This window comes from Hibiscus syriacus, unplaced genomic scaffold (genome assembly GCF_006381635.1).
Source record: "Hibiscus syriacus cultivar Baekdansim isolate YM2019G1 unplaced genomic scaffold, ASM638163v2 tig00111234_pilon, whole genome shotgun sequence".
Classification (NCBI taxonomy): domain Eukaryota; kingdom Viridiplantae; phylum Streptophyta; class Magnoliopsida; order Malvales; family Malvaceae; genus Hibiscus; species Hibiscus syriacus.
In genome coordinates this window covers 662,021-683,843 of record NW_024063028.1, presented here as the reverse complement: position 1 = coordinate 683,843, position 21,823 = coordinate 662,021, and the positions used below count along the sequence as shown (strand labels likewise).

Below are 21,823 nucleotides of genomic sequence, written 5' to 3'. Positions count from 1 at the left end.
CGTCTTGTCTAAGTTGCAAATAAAGCATTTGTTTGGATAATTTTATTATGGTCGGTATAATTTAATGTGCTTTTTAATTTAAAATGTTATATAAATTTATAATAATTCAAGTGTAATCGAAAAATTATATTATAAGTGTTTAAGACTCACAACCAAAAATATTACGAAGATTTTGATCCGGAATATTTTGAGCATGAATCTGTATTAGAAAAGAGTAGGCGCCTCACCCTTGAAGCTACCCGTGCAATGGATTCATATTTGTCAAAGATTCAGTTTTCTCATCGCTCATCTATTAAGTTCGATATTTGGCATCCGCCTCCTCATAATTGATGTAAGGTTAATACGGATGGATCTCGTAACGTAGAAAATGACTAGCGTCATGTGGGGGCGCCATTCGATCCTCGAATGATGGTTGGATATTTGGATTCTCTAAAGTGATCGGAATTTATTCCATAGTTAAAGCATAGTTATGGGGTATCCATGAAGGTCTTTCCCATGCTTGGAATCTAGAAGAAAGGCAAATCATAGTGGAAGCATATAGTTTGGAGGTTGTCCGAATGCTAAAGGAAAACTCTAAGAGAGACGCGATCTTTACCCTTTCTGACCGCGTTATTGAGTTGTTGAACCGAGATTGAAATATTATTTTAAGACATATAAGTCGGACTGCAAATAAGGTGGCAGATCAACTAGCTAAGATTGCCGCAAGAAGATGAGAGGTTCATAAGGTATTCTCCATTCCACCACGGGAAGTGACGGAATTAGTCCAACAGGAAGCTGCCGACTGCACTTTGACAGCAAAAGCTTAATCCAATGTAACTTTTTTCTTTTGTTCACCAAAAAAAAATATTACGAATATTATAACATTTTACGATTTCAAACTCAAAAAAGTTACTTTGTCCATATTAAAAAATATAAATTCTTAATAATATTTTCTTATATATGTACAAAATTCAAAATCATTTTCATTTCGTGATCTATAAGATTACATTTTTTTTTGAAGAAATTAAAATTATTTTTATCACATAATTTATGTGACTTTCGAGATCCTCTTTATCTATGCTATACTCATCTCGTGATTTATTCCATGTAATATTTATTATAAATATTAATTAAATAAATATAAATTATTTTTATGTGAAAAATATAAAATACTTATACTCTAAACTCCAACCACATATGTCTCTCAGTTGTTACAATCTTAAAAATAATAATATTAAATCTAAATTAAGAAATAAGCCTCTTGAAAATTGAAATTAGAAATGTAGATGGTCTATAATTAATCAGGTAAATAGGGTCATTACTATTTACCTGATTAATTATTAAAATATCTAAAATAATAATAAGGCTTTACAATTATCATCGTAAACTAAATATATAATTTGAACATTTTCCTAAAACATCGACATAAGAAACTAACCACTTTAGACCATACAAATATCATACATAAAAAAAGTTAAAAACCCCACCAAAAAATTCGAACGAAAAATAAATATAAATAAATACATAATTTGGATATTTTTCTATAACATATGTTTTTTTATACATATTTTTCACATTATTATGTATAATATATAATTATCTATGTATGTTCTCAGCTAACCCTATCACCAACTACATGAACTTGTGGATTATTTCCAATTTGTTTTAATGTCTTTATCTGCTTATCGTTTACTTCTTAAAAAGAACAATATTTAAAGACATCATGCAGAAAGTGGAGTTGATCAACTGTCTATTCATCACTGTTTGTTTTCTTCTTCCGTGTCTATATATACACACAGTCAATGGCTTCAATTAAAACCAATGCTATCCAAAGCTACAGATAAATAAATTATAAATATTGATAAAATTAGGTATAATGATAAAGTATATTATACTCATAATTAAAGAATTTAAGTTTAAATAAAAACATAAATATTCGAATAATTTTTTTAAAATAATTTGGAATGATCACAAAATAAGATTTGTTCATAATCTTTGTTAACCAATGACAATGTACACACATCTGCAGATGCAACTATTCGAACTTAAGACTTCAAGAGAGAGCACTCGATGGGTCCAAATATTCGAATAAATTGAATGCAAACATCCCTAAAGTATAAATATTAAACTTGTTAAAGGATGTGTGGTCGACTGTTTAACAAACTGTATTTATCATAATCATAGCCGAACCAATTCCATTAAGATATTAAAGCTGACAGGAAAACCATATTTATTACAAAATTCAGTGAAACACATGCTATGATGTAGCTTGTGCTCCCCTACACCATCCTTTTTATTTTTCTTTCTTCAACAGGAAAAAAAAATTCAAAAATATAATTATTCACAAATGCCTCAAGCATGTCATATTTTAGAAACATGTTCATTTACATATGAGCAAGGCTTACGTTTGTTGGACATGTTTTTCTTGGGCGGTTTGCCAAGACCACAGAAGCCACAGCCGGAAAACTTTGGAGAAGGAGGATCGATGGTGGGCGATGCCGCCTTCACTGTCCGTTGCATATATGCATTGCCTCCGTCGGACCCGCTGCGTCTCATCATAATATCTGTTCCTTGATTTCTTTGAGTGTTGCGCTTCAATAGGGTCAGGTCTCCCGATAAAAACTTGTCGTTCCATGTCAACCCGGACGAACCCTGCCTTCTGAACGACGTAGTCGACCTCTGCAATTTTATCTCCATGATCTCGTTCCCTTGTATAAATGTGGTGGTTTTCAGATACTAATAATTTTGGGGATCGTGTTGTTGTGTGTAATGAGAAAAAAAAAAGCAAGACAAACGATGGGTTGTTATCCTCATTCCCTGCACTTTGCTGCGGTTGCGGACATATAATCGGATTTCAAGTTATATTTTTATGATAAATTTAGAAAATGAAATTAAAATAATAAAGCAAAAAACAATTTAGATAAAATAAAAAATAATACAAACCCAATTAAATTATTTTCCTCTTTTTTCACTTTTTTTTTTTTTTGCATTCAATTTATTCAAATTCCATTTGTATTATTCTTATGATACCATTTGAGGCAAACATATTTATTTTACTCATTTAACACATTTAGATGTAAATATAAAATTAGAATCCTTAAATATGAAACAAAAATTTAAAACCAAAAATTTCATTATTTGGAATTTAAATTTATATCCAATATTCATATTTATATTATGTCACGATAACATAGGTGTCCGTATAAGATTATGTTTTAAAGATAAATGCATCTCGTTGGGTTTTATTACAAATTGATCACATTAATGATAATAAAACTTTTTGAACACCAATGGTAAAAAAATCATAATTAAAATCCACTAATTAATCGAATGATCAAAAATACTTATGTTGTTATATCTTATGTGGCTTCAAATCTTAATATTTATCTTGAAAATGTAATACCTATCTACTTATTCAAAAATCACTTAATTTGAAACCGCCACAATATTGAGTCAGGCAGGCAAAACCATGTTTAAAATAACCAACCGACCCACCCCAACAACTGGGTCACCATAGAGCTCTTTGTGTTATGATTTCATCGGTACAAGCCTTTGGAAATGTACCATTTTACATTTGTTATGTCTCGCTACAAATATTATTTTGATACCCCAATTTAGTGTTCTTTCAAGAAACAATTTATTGCACAAAACTTATGTTAAAACCACGGGAGGCTCTCATCTCTTCAAATCCTTGAATGAATGAATGAATGCTTCTATCATTCAAAATTTGTAAACCATTTGTTCGGTGTATCCAAGTTCTTTGAGTATGCCTCTTAGCTGCATATCAAGGAGGGTACGTTTAGATACCAAAATTAGGATAACAATTAGGAATGGAGTGGGAAAAAAACAGGTTTATTACCTCTCCTTGTGAATAGTCTTTAGCCTTACCACCAGAAATGTGTTCCATCATACCGGGTGGACCGCATACCTGCACAAACACGGGAAACCATGGAGAAGTGAGTGGATCTATTGAATGTTGATCAGGTGGATTGTTTATGTGGGTGCATGAAACTTGCAAAATGAAATCCTGGGATTATGGCCATTTTCCAAAGTCTTGACCTGGTCTTCAACAACAAAAGTATCAGAATGTCCTGTACATGACCACCTCAACAAAGGTTCATTTGGACTAGCATTGAAAAGAGTTGGAATAACACATCAAAAGGTCAAGCACATGCCTGATGCATGATTAATGGAAAAAATAACCCCATTTACAGGCTGCTCCTTAAGCCACTTACATAGTACCCTCGGTTAGGTCTTAGTCTCACAATACCTCTTGTTTTAAGGAAGCAAACGACAAAATAAAAGCTTGAGTGCGAGTTTGGGGGTGTTTTATATTTTTGTCTTTACAAATGGAGTAAAAAAAGCTAGGCTTCTCCTTGCTGAACATGGATATCAATACTTTGCCAAGATTGAGCAAGAAACAGCAAATGGGAACAAAAATGTATTTCCAATTTCTTGAGGATGAAGCAGTGTTAAAGAAAAAAGTTGTCTCCACTTCATATAAAACTTACTCCATTCCTTTGGCAAACAGAATAAAAGAAAAAAGGTCGAGAAACTTACAAGGATAAGAGTATCTTCAGCAGGAGAAGGTAAGCCTTTTGTGACCATATCCTTTGAAATGTATCCGGCACCTCCTTTCCAAGTTTTTGTTGGATTGTCTACAGTGTAGAATACCTGAAGAGAATGAAAAATGGAAAGAAGAGAGAAGTAAAAGGAAGTTACTATTTGAACAAAACATTTACCCATAGAGCAACTATTTCATCACGAAAGAGTTCATACCTTAAGATTTGGGTGCATAGCAGCAAGTATATCAAGCTTCTGCTTGAGAAGTATATCATCAGGGGAGACATTGGCATAAAGAAGTGACATCTGATGGAATAAAAGTACACATATATGATCCAAAACAAGCACTAAACAAATAGCATTCGAAAAAAACCAAATGTTATGGTTGCAAATTTACCAATCAGATAAGCGTACCTGAGTTTTGTCATCAGGGTTCTTCAGTATATCCTCAATTACCTGAAGCATTGGAGTTATGCCTGTACCACCTGCAATCTGGAACAACAGAACATAACTGAGTGCAAATGAAGATCATACTTCTTTAATAATCTTGGAAAATATTATACAGTTATAACTATTCAGATTACTTAGCAGATGAATTGACTAAACATGCAGAAATCACATGTGCACAAGTGATAATTGTAGAGAACATGAAAATTTGGCATTGGATGAATTTTAGACATTAATTGTAAAGAAAACAAAACATACCAATATAGTTGACATCAGGTTAAAAAGGAAAGTAATATATAAAATGTGCTTCGAAAAATTGAATATTTCAGCATAAAGTGTATTAATTCAATAGGGGGTTTTGCTTTATTTTGGGGGGGGGGGGGGCGAATTAACAGGAAACTAGATCTAACCATGCCAATGTGTTTCTTCATATTGGGAGAGTATCTGAGCTTTTCAATGGGCCTGCAAGTGATAAAATATTCAGTTTAAGATGGTTTTCAGCAAGATCTATATGAAAACTAGCATATATTGAGACCTACCCTTTCACTTCAACTACATCACCTGGTTTTAAGCTAGCAAAATGCTGACTCATTTTTCCTTCTGGGTAAACCTGCAAATTTTATTTTAAGTTGTGAAACACAATTCAATGTGTGGCATTGCATACATGAGGCGTGTACATCTCCAAAGTGGAAAAAGATGTGAAAGTATTTATCACTTCATACCTTGATTAACAAGTCAAAGTAACCCTTAGCATCTGGGTCTGATATAGGAGTATACCTGATAATTCAAGTTATTGCAAACCATATTTATGAACGTCGAAACATAATTTTGTATGCAAATATAGTCAACTTAATCTTTTGACTTCTGCATCAATGAATTTGGTGAAGAAATAAGTATTCCAGGTTTAGTTTTGTTTAGAATGCCATAAGAAATTTTAATGTTTTAAAGTTAAACCATGCTAGGCTTGCACGACGCCCAAGCTTCTCCATCTACTTGATTTAAAAGTTTTCAGGTATTTCCTTTGTTGATTAAAAGATTACTTAAATAAAAGTCCAGATGAGTTGTAACATCCATTTTATGAATACTTGAAAATAAGCAATCATAAAGGTAATTTCAGTTTAAAAAAAAGATGCAATAATCCTAGGATGTGGGGTATTTTCCTCTTTCTTATTTTGAAAATTTATGTAGACTGTTATAGATGTTACTGACTAGAAACTTTCATCTATTTCAATCTTATTCAAGACCTTATTTAGAACTTTTCCCTCATGGGCAAATATATATGCCACTATAACAACAGGAAATTGAAATAATTAAGAAAATGAAATTGCACCATGGGATACAAGTAAAATAACCTAAAAAGTTAAATTACTAACAAATCACCGATTTAGAATAATGGCCTTGAAAAGGGAAGTCCAAGTCAAACCACTAATGAGTTCAATAAGAAGGCTTACGGTCTTATGACATATTTGGCTTTTCCTTCAGCATCTTGTCCTAATGGAGCCCTGCAGCAACAATAGTGTATCACAATAGTGAATGTATGAGGTAGACTACTTCTAAATCTCAATTAGTAAGTCCGCTTAAAAGAAAATATCAAAATCTCTCACAAAAATAAGGTTTCTAATAAGCATCTCTGCTAATATTAGAACATACCTTGTAAGAATGCATGAAGCAACATCCAAACCCAACTTTTCATTGGGATCAAATGAAAACCTGCCAATTTTTTAAGGAAGTTAATATAACAAAGGTACTTGTTCCAGGACTGCTAGATGAGGAATTTAACAATGCAAAAGTGTAAGTTGTGATGCTGAATTTAAATTTGGATGAACAAATTATCTTTTCAAGTTAGTGTTATATATATATATTTGCTCTCAATAAGCAAGGACAAATTCTTTTTTCCCACTTTATAGTCTAGAATCCAAGAAAAAGTAGTTTTCTTGGTCTAGCACAAATTCAAGGAGACAGATCCCAATGATATTTAATTTTAAACAAAGTATAAAGCGCAAATTTGTTCATAAAAAGGTTCACACAAATGGCCATGTCACTATTATAGCATAAATCAATCCACATATGAAACTGATTGATTAAAAGATATCTACCTGAACAAGTGAGTGTTATGACTAACTCTTGCGGTATCTTGCAACTTAAATTCAAGCCACTTATCAGGCTTCAAAGCTGCAAATCCCCCAAAAAAGATATTCCGAGTTAAGTACAAGATAAAAAGGTTTAAAAGAAACTAAAACAAATACTTCATCGTATCTGCAATCACTTTCAAATTAATATTGAGTAATATCCTCCCTGAGGAGGGCCACGGGCACGAGGTTCATGAGGTAAACAGTTCAACTAAATTGTGGAATTCGGTCATCTAATAATGGTATAATCTAATAAAATTATGCTCACCAACTTTTGGACCAGTCTCTTCATTGATTTGATCCATATGAACCTGTATTCAGAAAGAACAACAAAATAATTACTCAATTTGGAATGTACAGAGTGCATCAAAAAGTGGTAACACAAAAATGCTAAAAATTCAAAAAACATCCTAAATGTAGTCCACATACAAATAGGTCAGCTTTTGAACATCAAATTTCATCAAGAAGACCAAATCACCTCGGTAACGCTTGAACCACCAAGATGTAACCTTTGCCGATTGTAAATTCAAAGCTCATAATAAGTATAAAAATTCAACATTCATTTCTACATCTAAACCTCCATATAACACAACTCAAACAAAATCCTACCTAAACATTTCACCATTTAAATAGCAAATCGAAATGCAAGCACAAGTAACCCATTTCTATAATCAGAATCCCTTCGATTGCCAATCATCCCGCAATGCAACAAAGATCAAAGGGAAGCAAAACCCAGATTGGAATTTCCTGAAAAAACTCACCAAATTTGATTCCGAAAAATAGTAAGTGCCCATCCCACCGGCAACGGCGGCGATGGCTGCGAAGCGAAATCCAGCAAAACCCGACTTGGGTTGACCTACGAATGCATTGTTTAAAGTAGCAGGGGCAGCTGTGGAGAGTCTCCTAAAGAAGGTAGCGGCCATTTTCAATCTTTTCAGCGCTGCCATCAAAGAACAAAATGCCGAATCTTTTACAGAGGGAGGGTTTTAGACTTTTATAAAGTGCATAGATAGCTTCGAAAATTTTCTAGTTTGAAGGAAGGAGGAATGATCTGGTGCTTGGGGTAGTTCGTTTGTAAAGTGTTCACTAACCATTCGGTGCCACGTTTTCCCCCTCATATTGGGCTTTCAAATTGCTTCTACAAAAGCCCAGGCTCAAGGGTCAAGATTGGGCTTTTTTTAGGCTTAAATGAAAATTCAGCCCTCAAACTATGTATTTTTTCTGTAAATACTTAAATTATTTTTTTATTAAAATAAATTCTTAAATTATTATTTCATAATTATTTCGAGTTCATAGGATGGTCCCGTTAATAGAAATTTTTAACCAATAATAAATTGACACATCATGTAAAACAATTTAATTCAATTTTGATTTAAAATTTTAAAAATATTTGTATATAATTTAACTTAAATTAAAGTAAAAAAAGCAATAAAATTCATTTTGGTTCCCAAATATATACGTTTACATTTAAAAGCAATTTTTTAAGCTCAAGTTTTTCTGAGTTCGAGTTTAATTTTAAATTTTTATTTTAAATTTGAGTCGAGCATGTTAATTTTAAGCTGACGAGTTTTCAAGTCGAATCGAGTTAAATTTTAACTTTTTGAATTGAATCAAATTTAACATTATTCGAGTTCGACTTTTACATCCCTACCTATTAGGACTGTAAATGAGACGAGACGAATCGCAAGCTACTCGAGATCAACTCGGTCAAAGCTCGGTCAATACTTGAACCGAATGGAGTCGATTCAAACTTAAATTCGACTTGAATTCTTAATGAACTGAAGTGAGCTACTTGATACTCGACTCGAAAAGCTCACGAACTACTCTAAAAAAATAATATACTAAAATTTTAGATTTTTGAAATTAAATTAATAATATTACCATTTATTAGAAATCCCAGAAAACAATATATATTTTTTATTAAGAATCATATATGAACAACGTGTTTTACACTAGGTACAATATGCTGTATTTAAAGCAACAGCAGTTCATGCAGTTAGGGTTAATGACCCTGCTTAACAACCCACAACAACCTAACCATTATTGATACGTGTAACATACAGCTAATACTAGCTCTAACATTCTCCCTGCTCCTTCTTCCTCCTGCTCTTAGCTTCCTTGACATTCTTGAACGTAAACCTTATCACGAAACAACTCAAATGCTCCTATCGTCAGCGGTTTGGTCAAACCATCAGCAACTTGATAGCTTGCAGGAACATAGTTCACACACAACTCTCCTGCAGCAACCTTCTCACTCACAAAATGAATATCCAGTTCCACATGCTTTGAATGCGCATGATAAACTGGATTTGCACTCATCAATACTGCACCCGAATTGTTACACCACACAATTGGTTTCTTATGCCGTGGAATACCCAAGTCCTTCAGCAGTACAATAACCCAAGTAACTTTAGTCGTGGCATCAGCAATACTTTTGTATTCTGCTTTCATGGTTGATCGAGAAACAGATTTCTGCTTCTTTGATGCCCATGAAACAAGACAGCTACCAACAAACACTCCATACCCAGAAATTGAACGACGATCATCGAGACTACCCCCAGTTTGCATCAGCAAAGACAGTTACAACAAGGCTAGATTCAGCAGGAGAAAACACCAAGCCATATTCCACTGTACCAGCTAGGTCTCTTAAAATACGCTTGACTGCAGCCATATGTGCTTCCCGTGGTGCATGCATATACTGGTCTACCTTCCCTACACTAAACGCGATATCAGGTCGCGTATGACACAGATACAGTAGTGAACCAACAATGTTACGATAGCCACTCGCATCCTGTAACAACTCACCCTCATTCTAAAGCAGCTTAGCAGACGCGACCATGGGTGTAGGAGTTGGCACAGCCTTAGTCATATCAGTCTTGTCTAACAGCTCCAAAACAAATTTACTCTGACTAAGAACAAGTGTACCATCATACTTCCTAACCTCAACACCTAAAAGGAAAATCAAATCACCTAAATCCTTGAGAGAAAATTTAGCATGCAATAGAGTCACCATATTCTCAATGTCCTCACCAGACTCTCTCGTGATCAAGATGTCATCCACATACACCAACACATATGTGGACCCAACCTCCTCGTGATTAACACAAGGACATGTCTGCATGCAATGCAACAAACCTTAGTTGTGCCAAACCCTCCTTAAGCTTGTTATGCCAGTTCCAAGGTGCTTGTCAAAGCCCATACAAAGTTTTTTGTAACTTACCAACAAAGAGCCATCATCAGCATACTGTTCAAAGCCCGACGGTTGTTGCATAAAAACGTCCTCACTCAAATCACCATTGAGGAATGTGTTATTGACATCCACATGCCTTAACGCCCATCCCTTTGTAACTGCAACAGCCAACACAGTGTTCAAAGTGGCAAATTTGACAACAGGGCTAAAAGTATCCTTAAAATCTTGCCCAGGGACTTGAGAGTAACCTTTTGCCACTAATCGAGTCTTATGTCTGGAAATTGATCCATCCGGATTCTTTTTTAACTTGAATAGCCACTTGCAGCCAACTACCGTTCTACTTCGTTTCCAGAGACCCAGACTCCATTTCCACACAGAGCTGGTAACCTGTACAAAATCGTTTACTATATTGGTTGAAAAGAAGATGAAATATGGGTTTTCAAAGGTACATAAGTTGGATGAGGAGATTTTACGATGACATGACTCCATATGTTTCTAAATCTCCGAGAGAAGTGTATGCGTTTGGGGTTTGAAATATTTTAAGAACAATTTCAAAAGACTGGTGCAGGTGAAGACATTGGTGGATCCTCAGAACTTCTTCAAGCATGAACAAAGCATACCGTCTCTTTCATCTTTGTAGATGGGGAAGTACCAGAGTTTCCTATGCTATATAAAAGTTTTGTTTAGTTACCGTTTTGCAATACATTAGGTTACGTCGTATATCTATTTACGAGGGGCAAAATTGCCCCAATATTGTGATAAAAGTAATAATTGGTTGACTTAGGTAATGACATTCCCGATAATATACTCTAAAAATTGATTAAGAATTATTGGTAACCCAACAATACCTAAGGTAATGGAGGTAATGACATTCCCGGTAATATACTCCAAAAAATCCACTATTGGTAATCTTACATTACCGGGAATGAGATTCCCGGACTAATCAAACAGAGGAATGTGGATTTCATTGCCATAGAAATCTCACATTCTTCCATCCAAACGCCCCCTAATGTAAAAGACAATATAGTAATTACTGCGTCTTTCAGAAGACTTATTGTATTTCCGATATTTTTTTTGACACTATAGTTATAATCCCATTTGATAAAATAATTTCCCTACCCTAAATCAACCAACTATTATTTTCACCAATATTATTTGGGCAATTTTTTCCATTTACGAGGATAAAACAGTTGCATGATAGTCGGCTTGTGTAATGTAATGACATACTAATTTATGAGTAGGAACGATAATAGGTGAAATTGGGTTGAATTCTTGATTAATTTGATGTAATCTGAGAAATATATATCTTTTATTTAAATTCAATTCGAGAATCATATACTTTTTATTTGATTTGGTTCGATCCGAGGAACATATTCTTTTCACTTGAATCTTACATAATTCAAAATTTTAAGATAAAACCTCACATTTGACTCGATTCGATATAAATATATATAAAAAATTATTTAATAAAATAAAAACTTAATTAAAAATTTTCAAAGAGAGTGTTTATCATAACAATTATCCTGAATTTATAGAATAAAATTAAATTATTATCAGATCGAAAATTTATCACTTTAAATCTAATTGGTCTCATCTTCTACAAAAACTGACATGTCTTTAAATTCGATAAAAAGAAATTAACTTTATCAAATTAAATAAATAGACTACATAGGAACCCTACACACTTAACCAACTATCAAGCCTCTCCTCACCTTGGAAAATGTTCACGTGCGGCAGTCTTAATATACGGTTAAAAAAACGTTACTCATTTTGTTATTATTTAAATAACAAAATCAGTAAAAAATTACCGAAAACATTATTATTTCTACCGGTTTTGTTATTGTTGGCACTTCAATGGAAATATTAAAAACATTGATGTTTTAGGTAGAAATAATAATATTTTAGATAATTTTTTACCCATTTTATTATTTAAATAATAATAAAACCGGTAACATTTTTTTAAATGATATATTAAAGGTGTCGTACTGTAGAACTTCCACTCACCTCTCGTTATCCTCTACTCCACTAAGTCATTTTACACCTCTTGCTTAGTTATGTGCAAAAAATAATATATATATATATATATACTCACTCTGTCCCATAAAATTTACCTTTTATTGAATTTTAAAAAAATTAATTTTTAAAATTTTGATCATGATTATTTTAAATAATTATATTTTATAAAATATACATTTGAAAACTATTTGATTGAAGGTTTTTAAAATATACTTTTACATATTTTTATCAACAATAAATTTTAAATAATAATTAGTCAAAGTTTAAAAAAATTGATCCAAAAAAGTCAATAATGGACATTTTTTATGAGACAAAAAAATATATTATTATATGACTAAAGAAAGTCGATATATTAAAATTAATTCTAATAATAAAATGATAAATAATTATAATTTAATTTGAACAAAAGTTCAATTCAAATTTCATAAATTTAACTCGATTAAAAAAATTAAATAATAAAACAAATTCTATTCAATTGGATCGAATATCATTCCTGAAAAAATTACAAAATTAAGGTAGGAATATGTTTATATTTCTAATGCGGATGGGAGACTATATTAATATTATATTCCACCTAAGAATGGCAACGGGACGGATTTTGCTCGCCCCGTCTCCGAATCCGAAATGAATCCCCATCCCCAACCCCAACCCGATCCCCATCGGGTTTTTTATCGGGACGCCCCGTCGGAATTTTTTTTTGCCCCGATCCCATCCCTGACCCGAAATATTATACTCGAACCCGAACCCGAAAATATTATATATATAATTAATATAAAAATATAAAATATTATATATATATATATATAATCAAGACGGGACGGGTATACCTTGTCCCGTCCCCGAACCCGAAAAAATCCCCGATACCCAACCCGATATCATTCAAACCCGACCCGAACTTAACCGGGTTTCGGGTTTCCCCGTCGGGTTCGGGTCATTCTGCCATCCCTAATTCCACCATACCATTTCACAATTATCATTTATTTATTTATTTTTAATACGTGATTTTCACAATGATATTGATCGCATTCCAAATAATAATATTCCAAACTACGAAGAAGTTGAACAAAGTAGCTCTTGTTCTCCTGTTCCATCACAGAATTCAAGCAAGGTCCATGCCATGACCAATAATTAAGCAATACACCAAGAGAAAATTAACATTCCAGGTATGCAGATTATTCACTATACCATAACCACCTCCCAATAATGCAAAAACATTTTTTCAAATTACATCCTTATGCCGATCAACCGGCGAGCCCCAGTTTCGATGTGAACCAAGCGCAGACCTCGTCCATCTCTTCCGGGATCGTATAGTGACCAAGCCTGTATTGGTCATCAAAGTAATCCATTCAAGTCGATAAATTCTCGAAAATATACAAAAACAGGAAGGCTTTTTTTGTTAGAATATGAAAATCTGTACCCATTGTAGGATTTGAAGGTCGAGTTCTGAAATCCATTTGAACTTAGTGCCTGATAAGATTTCTCACCAAATTTAAATGGAACCACTTCATCTCCTGCAACTCAAACATGTTTATATATAATAACCTTCGACGATTCCAATCATGAAATCACAAGTAAAAACAAGGGACAACTGGATTCGTAACGTGATCATAGCCACCAAGCTAATTACCAAGTGTCTTAAATATGACCGAAAGCCAGTTAAGGCCCTAGTATGAACTGAAGGTACACAACATTAAGCTAACAGCAGTAATTATGCAACATTGAAATACGGTGCTAGTATTGTTACTCGTACATTGATCCCTATGAAGCACTAATTGTAGTTTACATCACTACTTTTCGGGTTTGCTTTCGAAACTATAAATACCTGACACCATATCGGACATAATCCCATGATAGCATAACGAAGGTGATATAAATACCTTTTCCATGGCATAGCAAAATGGGCAACAATGCAGCACGTCTTGTAGCTTCCTCCTGTCCTTCTATTTTGCTTTTCAAAGACCTAAAAAGGAAAATAAGTTAAAAAAAAATAAACTAGACGAATTGCGAGGAAGCATTTAGGTCATATGAGAAGGTGCAATGTAGGAAACCAACTTTGAACATGGAAGCCATCCGCTAAGTCCTACAACTGCGCTCAAGTTGGCAGGATAAGGGTTGCCATTTCCATATTTTCCATGAATAAAACAGGTTGCGGAGTATAAAGAGGTTGCTGCACCCATACTGAAACCTCCAATACCAAGTTTAACTGTAATTGGAAAACGCTACAATTATAACGTCGTCGAAAAAAATTACAATAGCTAAAATTTTCATTGCTAAAACCGAAAACTAAGATCAATGCAACATTGCATTGTCTGTAAGCCAAACTAATCAAGCAGCAACTTACTCGGATTTAAACAAACCCTAACAATGCGGTCATTGTTTACCGGCATTTATTAAAATGCCAATAAATAAAAGGAATTGTTCCAAAAAAAAAAAAGGCCATGGTTGTCAAGACAGAGAGAATCTTAAATACGAGGGAAAAACTGTAAGAGCTCTTCGGCGACGTTGCAAACTTTAGAGACAGATGCATTGCAGCCAATCATTAAAAAACTACCTGGAATAACATATCGGAGAGTATGTACACAGGAACAATCAGCCAGAAATAATAGATATCTTTATCCTACCAGCTAACAAACAAGAACCAGAAAATGAAACTAAACTCGCAAAATCTTCCACTAGAAAATAACTCCCGGCTTCACCCCTGAAACACAAAAAATATAATTTCCAAAACCAGTAGTCCAGTACTTTTCCTTGTTGAATGAAAAGAATATTGTTCACACCTGGTAGCCAAAATCATGGGAGCTAATGATTTAGCTGGATTAATACCTAAATAATCAGAAAAGAAATCGGAAACACTCCCCCTCCCCAAAATAAAAGAAAAAATGAGAGGAAAAAAGGTAGCAACAAAAAACCTAATAAAAGAGGTGCGAGGAAACATACTGTCAGCAGGCTCTGTTGACAACAAATTTGCAACATGTGCTGCAGCAGCATCCAAACCCTCTACATCATCAGGAGCATCTTCTGAAAGGTCTCCCACATCGAACCCTGATGTATGTCATATTTCGAAGGACCACCATCAAAGACAAAGGTCAAAGAGATTGAAATTTATTTCATCTTGTTCCCTCCATAAGAGATTGCATCAGTATAGAATTTTAAGAATACACTTACAAGCAGTTGATGGAAAGCCGCCAAATAAAGTTATTGGTCGAGTAGGGGCAGTTGGGCATATCCATTTAATCTGCACCAAAGAATCACAAACATTAAAAATTATGATGTTATCAAGAAGAAACGAATCCATGAATTAATTGTTAGAACATGTTCTCCTAAAATATCTTTGGCTACAATAATCATCCTTACATTCGGAAGAGGGAGGGTCTCCAAGAGCTGGGACCAGCTGACAAACAAAACAAAAAGATAAATGGGGATGAGTAATTATTTGAAAATATATCAAGTACTTTTTTTTTTCATATCCTTGAGATTACAGATTATAAAGATAGGGAGACACAATAACTCATGCAGCACCAACATAGTTTATAGGATGAAGAAATATATTAACATCAGAAGATATGAAACATTGAAACAAGAAGATGCAGTAACTTGCAAATTGAAGACAAAAACAACAAGAAAATCAACAGGTATTAATTTATTATCAGCTTAAATCGTAGTTTTGCATAAGACTTATCAGCAAAAAGCAGCAAATGAAGACAATAAAACAGATATGGATGAAAGAGGTTCTTTTGCAAGCAATTAATTTATTATCAGCTTAAATCGTAGTTTTGCATAAGCCTTATCAGCAAAAAGCAGCAAATGATGACAATAAAACAGATATGGATGAAAGAGGTTCTTTTGCAAGCAATGATTAATTCCCTGCTACTTACTAAAGCATCATAGAAACAGTGCTACACTACAAGAACACAATTTGCATGGAGAAAATGAGCTTTCTGCTTTATTCATATACCAACAAATCCCCCCAGTAGTAAGTACAAAACAATAACATCCGTCTCATTAATATGCAAGATTACTAAACTAACAGAAAGGAAACACCTCAAAAATTCTGAAAGGAAGATAAATATAATATCTTGAAGGTATTCACTTTCCCACTGCGAATAATAATTCATAGAAATAGTATCATGGTCCCATGGGGCCGGATGATTTCTTGCTTTATCTAAAACAGAATGAAAAAGCAAGACCAAAGATGTTAAGAACATCTGAAACTCTTGGGACTATAGTTAAAGATGCAATCATCCAAACAGAAAAGGAGAACAGAAGGTGGAAGAAGTGAAAGAACTTTAACTGACAAAAGATCTGCAAAATTGTTGAAGGAAGATAAGAACTAGAAATGATAATTCAATGCATAGAATCTAGAAAAACACAGAATATACATGATATTTTGTCCTTCTAAAATAGACAGTTAAGGAGAGATGAGGAATCTGAATATTAAATCATCTTCTTTTCCTCGGAAAACTAATTCAAATTACTGGTAGTATTGACAAATTAATCTTGAATTTATTAGCCAAAAACTAGAAATTAGAATCTTAGAAAGCAATGCAAAGTACCTTGAACCATTATCACCAAGGCCATGTAGCCAAACTATGGTTGCTTGGTGCCTACCTTTGGGCCTAACCACATGGGTTTTTCCAAATTCAAATGCCCCCCTTCTAGCACCTGAAATGTGAAAGTGCACAGTTCGAATACTAACCAACAGTTAAAATTAAACAAGAACAGGCTTGTGAAGTTGTAGAAAATCTATCACTCAACATAAATAATAGATACCAATAATCTAAATACTTATACCAACTTGCTGGTGAGCTATGATTATAGGCATTACCCCTGTAAATAAAATGGAGCAAAGCAGATAAACTAACCAGAACCAACAGAAGGACCTGTGAAGCTCATATTATCCCACCAAAAAACAGTGGCCAAACCCACCAATCGCACTAGAAGGAGCACTGATCCTGGAACGAAGAAACAAAATATTGATATTTATTTCACATCAAATGTCAGTTCAGCAAAGTGATTAGTCTGCACTACATTGATATATAATACCAGAATCTACAGGGGAAAAAAGCTTGTTTAAAAATAGGCAAATTACAACAAATTCATCATAGATTTCTCTCTGATCCAAATTACATATATTTCAAAAATCAAAACCCTTTACGAAAATGGGGTTTGAACTCTAAATAAATGAATATAGCCATTGCACATAATGAAAAAGAAACAGAAACCTTAGATGAAAATTCATAGGAAACGAAGATTATTATTAATAATAATATACCAGGGAAAAGAGTGAAACTTTAAAGGTCAGCTATTTTTTAGGATTAACTGGTTGCAAAAATTAGAAAATTTAACTCCAAAAATTTCTTAAAATAAAAAGATGAAAAAAATTCAAAAAGCAGAAACAGGGGAAAAGAAGATATCAAATGGAAGAAGGGGTTTCGTCGCGTTTTTGGCAATTTACCTTTTCCACTGATACGTCGACTGACTCCCAATAGCAAAGGCTTTAGACACTACCTTGGGGGGGGGGGGGGAATCTCTTCTTTTGGTCCCAATCTGAAGGCCAAATTTTCTCCGATATTTTTGTTTGTAATTCTTATCGTTTGGGTAAATTCTAGATTTCATCCCTTAAATTTATTTTTACTCCTAATTTTGACCGGTAAAACTTAAAATTTAAATTTTACCTATTGAACTTTCTTTCGACTTACTTCTATTTTGATTATTCATGTTTTAAATCATAAATGAAATGATTACATGACAGCTACATATGTTGATATAGATCACTTTTGATTAATATAGAGTTTATATCTCATCAATGTCATTTTTTTATCTTCTTTTAAAGGTAAAAGTTTTAATTTCATCACTATGTCACGTCTGCAATTATTATTCCCCGACAACTTCTCCAATCACTCAAGATATCGATAAACTCGTCTCATTATCTACCACCGCTCTATCAATTTAAATTTTATCTAAACCACTTTAAAACTTGTAAAATTCAATCTCATAGGACTTCAAATCACTCTTACTTGTAATATCCAGTATCCACTACACGATCTGCATTGAATCGATATATATAACTCGTGAAAATTCAAAATTAAATCCTTTTTTTTAAATGAAAAAATCTTAAATATTTAACAACAAACTAACTAAAGTAGAAAGTAAATCAAAAACACGATGAGCAAATTCTAGTGACCAAAATAAAAATGTAAAGAAAGTTGAGTGATGAAATTTATAATTTATCTAAATTATTTCACGGTCTCCAAAGTAGGACATGTTCTACATTATTTTTTAGAAGTGTATTCAGATAAAGAATATTGGTTAAAATTATTTTTAATTTTGATTAAAAATTGATTTTTAAAAAAGTTATTTCTCTTTTTTGTTTTTTTTAAGTATTTTTAAAACTCGAATCCTTTCAAAGAAAATAATGTGTTATCACTGAGACCACTCGATCAATGAGTTCCAAGAAAAGATACAAGACCAACAGAGATGGTTGACAAAAGAAGACCGATCAAAAGATGAAGAAAACCAAGAAGCTAAACGGCATGCCAGAAGCAGCCATGTACAGAAAAGCAAAATCAAGCTATGGACAAAAGAAACAAAACTTGCTGAACAGCATTTCAGCTTATGATTCTTGCTTCTTTCTTGTCATTGTCACTAATAATCTTCCCACATAAAGCATCATTCTGAACCCTGAGTACCTTATTTTCAAGTTTCAACTTCGCGTTCTCCTCCAATAGCCGCGGTACACCATTGTTAAGATTCACACTCTTCCTTAGTGAAGCATTTTCGGCCTTTAGTGTCTCATTTTCGAGACGTAACGGATCAGCCTGCAATTAAAACAACCGAGTGAAAAAAACTATTACCAATATATGTAAGCTCTAAAATGAGAAATAAATGTTGGCTTTTATAAGGAAACCATTTAGTAACAAAGACTATAAGTCTATCACCGAAACCCAAATGAAATCAGTAACAAATATGCAATGATTTTTGCTGGGAACTAGCAACTATGGCGGTGAGGTGATGCGACATGAAAAGAGAAAAATATGCAAATGTTTTGGGGCTAAATTGTTTTACTTAAACCTTCAACTTCCCATATCTCCATTTTTGTTCCCTCATGCCGAACAAGGTCAAAGAAACTTGATTACTTACACTCTCTTAACTAATTTAGTCCGTACGTGAATGGTTGCTTCTAAGATACCGGTCATGCTTCTCAGATGCTATTACAAATAAATTTAATCAAATTTAAAGTTAATAATTCCGGTTACTCGGACTTCATCTATTTCTCTAGGATTCTTTCATATGATATCCCCAAGCTTAAAGTTCCAAGCAAAGTTAACCCCTAATATCCATATTTGAGTGTAGCTAATGACCACTAGCTACTACACCCTGTTACTAGGACAAACTGGTGAGTGTCGGATAAAGATATTTTCCCTATAGAAGCGAGTTAAAATCATTCCAAGTTTTTCATATATTTGGGCGATAAAACGACCTCTGTAATCGCCCAATATGCGTTGGACATGTTAATTTGAAATGAAAATTTGCAGCAAGAATACAAATACCTGTAAACGAACCGACAGCGAATTGTTCGCAAATCATTTGGCGGAAAGTTTATTTATGTTCGTTTATTTATTAAACTAATAAACATGAACAACATTTAATGTTCGTTTAATTAAATGAACATGAACAATGGGCTTGTTAGTTTATTTAAGTTCAATAATTTGTTTGTTTATGTTCGTTAATTTATATTTGTTTATGTTTGTTCGTTTATATTTAGCCCAATCTCCAAACCCATTTACAATATTAAAACCTAATAAATTTTAACTTTAAACCCAATAATATTTTAAAACCTAATTAACTTTAAACCCAAATAAAAAATAATCAAATCAATTAAAGAAAATATAAACCCTAAAATTATTTGAAAAAAATTCTCAAATACAAAGTCAATTAATTTTATGCCTTTAGTTTATATTCGTTTAAGCTCGTTCGTTTGTGTTCGTTTACGTTCGTTAGTTTGTGTTCATTTATCATTTTACCAAAAGTACATAAACGAACACGAACAATCTACATTCCTTAATGAACGAACATGGACAAGAAATTTCGTTCACATAGTTGTTCGTATTCGTTTGTTTGTTCGGCTAAAGTTACAAACCAACATGAACATACTATCGTTCGTGTTCGTTCGGTTCGTTTACAGGCCTAACCATGCATGCCAGCATTTCAAGCCAGCATCCTTTAGCACTATTATGGTCAATTAGGAGTATATTCATTATTTCTTCAAGCGAAAAAGAAAAAGAAAAAGAATACATGTATATGAAGAGCAGCAAGAAAAGAGACATACAAGATGCTGTGCAAGTGTTTCCAAAAGAACATTTTGTTTGTCATGGTCGCGCTTCAGCCGCAAAAGATCACTCCGCAACTGATCAATCATTGCTACTTGCTTTGTCAAGGTTTGATTCATGGAAGCATTATCCTCTTTCAATGACTGATTCTCTTCTTTTAAAAAATCATTTTCTCTAGCAAGGTTCCCCAAATTCAATTGCATTTGCACTTTGTTATTCTGTTTCCAAAGGAAAAATATATGAATTCGTTACTCAAACTACACATCAATAGGAACAAAATCTTTATATGCATTGGGATTCTGCTTTTATTTTTTTAATTCTTCCTTTTTATATTCTCACTAAAATTTCAAACTGTGAATTTAGAACAGAAAAGGCAAAACCCCAGAATGAAAATTGAATCCTTTTCCGAAGGCATATTCCACAGTATCCAAATTCTTTCAAGAGAAATGAGGTGAACCTTTACTCTTTCGCGATATGCCTGATCAGTTAGCCTTTTCCTTTCATTTCGATCAGTTGCAGATAAATTAGACTGGCTTTTTCTCAAAGCTCTGGCACCAGAAGTGTTTGGAGATTGAGATGCGTGGACTGTGCTTCCATTAGTCTGGTTTAGGGTAACCCCACTGCTTACTCCGGGATGATTTTGCGGGTACATTAAAGATCCCTGATTCCATACTTGTAGCTGAAAAAAAAAAGTTTGAACTCAAAACCAAATTTGAATACAAATGGAATCTCCGTAACCTATCAAAACATTAAAATTTATGTATTCTATGTATTTAGAAGAAGAAGAAAACAACAGCCATAAACGGGCGAGGTATCTTGATAAGTTATCAGAAAAGTTGAAGATTATTTAGTCAACGACACAATCTAAAACATAAAAATGAAGAGAAAAAAACACATAAAAACCTTACTTTTTGTTCATCGTGATTAGATGAATCGGAAAGCAACTGGTTCCAGAAGGAATCCATGGATCGTATCGTCTCGGCAACCACAAATAGAGAGAAACTGAAATACGAGTGCCTTATTTAAAGCGAGAGAGTGATGATTTGCGACTTCGCATTACGCGGCATCGATGGCGTCGTGGATTTGGCGATACATCGTGCAGATAGCGTCGAGTCGCGCGATTTTCTTTCGTGATTCAACTTGGGGGAAAAGAAAGTTCTGGAGATTAC

The 21,823-nt window shown here is 33.5% G+C and overlaps 3 protein-coding genes across 4 annotated transcripts; all 3 read right to left on the bottom strand.

The window, feature by feature from the left end:
- Positions 1 to 3,476: 3,476 nt before the first annotated feature.
- On the bottom strand, positions 3,477 to 8,140 carry LOC120156607 (NADH-cytochrome b5 reductase-like protein). Its single transcript, XM_039167909.1, has 13 exons — positions 7,880 to 8,140; positions 7,387 to 7,429; positions 7,086 to 7,161; positions 6,640 to 6,699; positions 6,441 to 6,491; positions 5,712 to 5,766; positions 5,529 to 5,599; positions 5,400 to 5,451; positions 4,957 to 5,034; positions 4,759 to 4,848; positions 4,540 to 4,653; positions 3,839 to 3,907; positions 3,477 to 3,756 (listed from the first exon to the last, which is right to left on the bottom strand). The coding sequence occupies exons 1-13, from the start codon at positions 8,063 to 8,065 to the stop codon at positions 3,700 to 3,702; spliced, it is 1,002 nt and encodes a 333-aa protein (XP_039023840.1). The 5' UTR covers positions 8,066 to 8,140; the 3' UTR covers positions 3,477 to 3,699.
- Positions 8,141 to 13,326: 5,186 nt separating this feature from the next.
- On the bottom strand, positions 13,327 to 17,877 carry LOC120156609 (acyl-protein thioesterase 2-like). Of its 2 annotated transcripts, none has more exons than XM_039167911.1 (10): positions 17,780 to 17,877; positions 17,187 to 17,276; positions 16,878 to 16,986; positions 15,679 to 15,715; positions 15,490 to 15,559; positions 15,262 to 15,366; positions 14,377 to 14,527; positions 14,202 to 14,284; positions 13,742 to 13,835; positions 13,327 to 13,644 (listed from the first exon to the last, which is right to left on the bottom strand). In XM_039167911.1, exons 2-10 carry the CDS (start codon positions 17,215 to 17,217, stop codon positions 13,566 to 13,568), a joined length of 759 nt encoding a protein of 252 aa, XP_039023842.1. In that variant the 5' UTR covers positions 17,218 to 17,276; positions 17,780 to 17,877; the 3' UTR covers positions 13,327 to 13,565. The 2 variants fall into 2 exon arrangements, with proteins under 2 accessions (XP_039023842.1, XP_039023843.1); XM_039167912.1 differs by having other exon boundaries at positions 17,187 to 17,250; positions 17,780 to 17,873.
- A 1,026-nt stretch (positions 17,878 to 18,903) lies between these two features.
- Positions 18,904 to 21,740, bottom strand: LOC120156610. The gene is made up of 4 exons (XM_039167913.1): positions 21,563 to 21,740; positions 21,112 to 21,333; positions 20,654 to 20,872; positions 18,904 to 19,142 (listed from the first exon to the last, which is right to left on the bottom strand). The coding sequence occupies exons 1-4, from the start codon at positions 21,617 to 21,619 to the stop codon at positions 18,933 to 18,935; spliced, it is 708 nt and encodes a 235-aa protein (XP_039023844.1). The 5' UTR covers positions 21,620 to 21,740; the 3' UTR covers positions 18,904 to 18,932.
- Positions 21,741 to 21,823: the final 83 nt, after the last annotated feature.

Bases quoted from the DNA above. Each gene is read 5' to 3' on its own strand.
- LOC120156610 (XM_039167913.1), bottom strand. From the start codon at position 21,619: ATGGATTCCTTCTGGAACCAGTTGCTTTCCGATTCATCTAATCACGAT. The intron at 21,334-21,562 runs GTAAGGTTTTTA...TTTTTTTTTCAG, and splicing joins CTAATCACGATGAACAAAAA to CTACAAGTATGGAATCAGGG. The intron at 19,143-20,653 runs GTATGTCTCTTT...TTTTAATTGCAG, and splicing joins AAACACTTGCACAGCATCTT to GCTGATCCGTTACGTCTCGA.
- LOC120156607 (XM_039167909.1), bottom strand. From the start codon at position 8,065: ATGGCAGCGCTGAAAAGATTGAAAATGGCCGCTACCTTCTTTAGGAGA. The intron at 6,700-7,085 runs GTAGATATCTTT...AAAAATTGGCAG, and splicing joins CATAACACTCACTTGTTCAG to GTTTTCATTTGATCCCAATG. The intron at 3,908-4,539 runs GTAAGTTTCTCG...GTGTTTGTGCAG, and splicing joins CTGAAGATACTCTTATCCTT to GTATGCGGTCCACCCGGTAT.
- LOC120156609 (XM_039167911.1), bottom strand. From the start codon at position 17,217: ATGAGCTTCACAGGTCCTTCTGTTGGTTCTG. The intron at 15,560-15,678 runs GTAAGGATGATT...TCTTTGGTGCAG, and splicing joins AGACCCTCCCTCTTCCGAAT to ATTAAATGGATATGCCCAAC. The intron at 13,836-14,201 runs GTATTTATATCA...TTTGAGTTGCAG, and splicing joins TTTGCTATGCCATGGAAAAG to GAGATGAAGTGGTTCCATTT.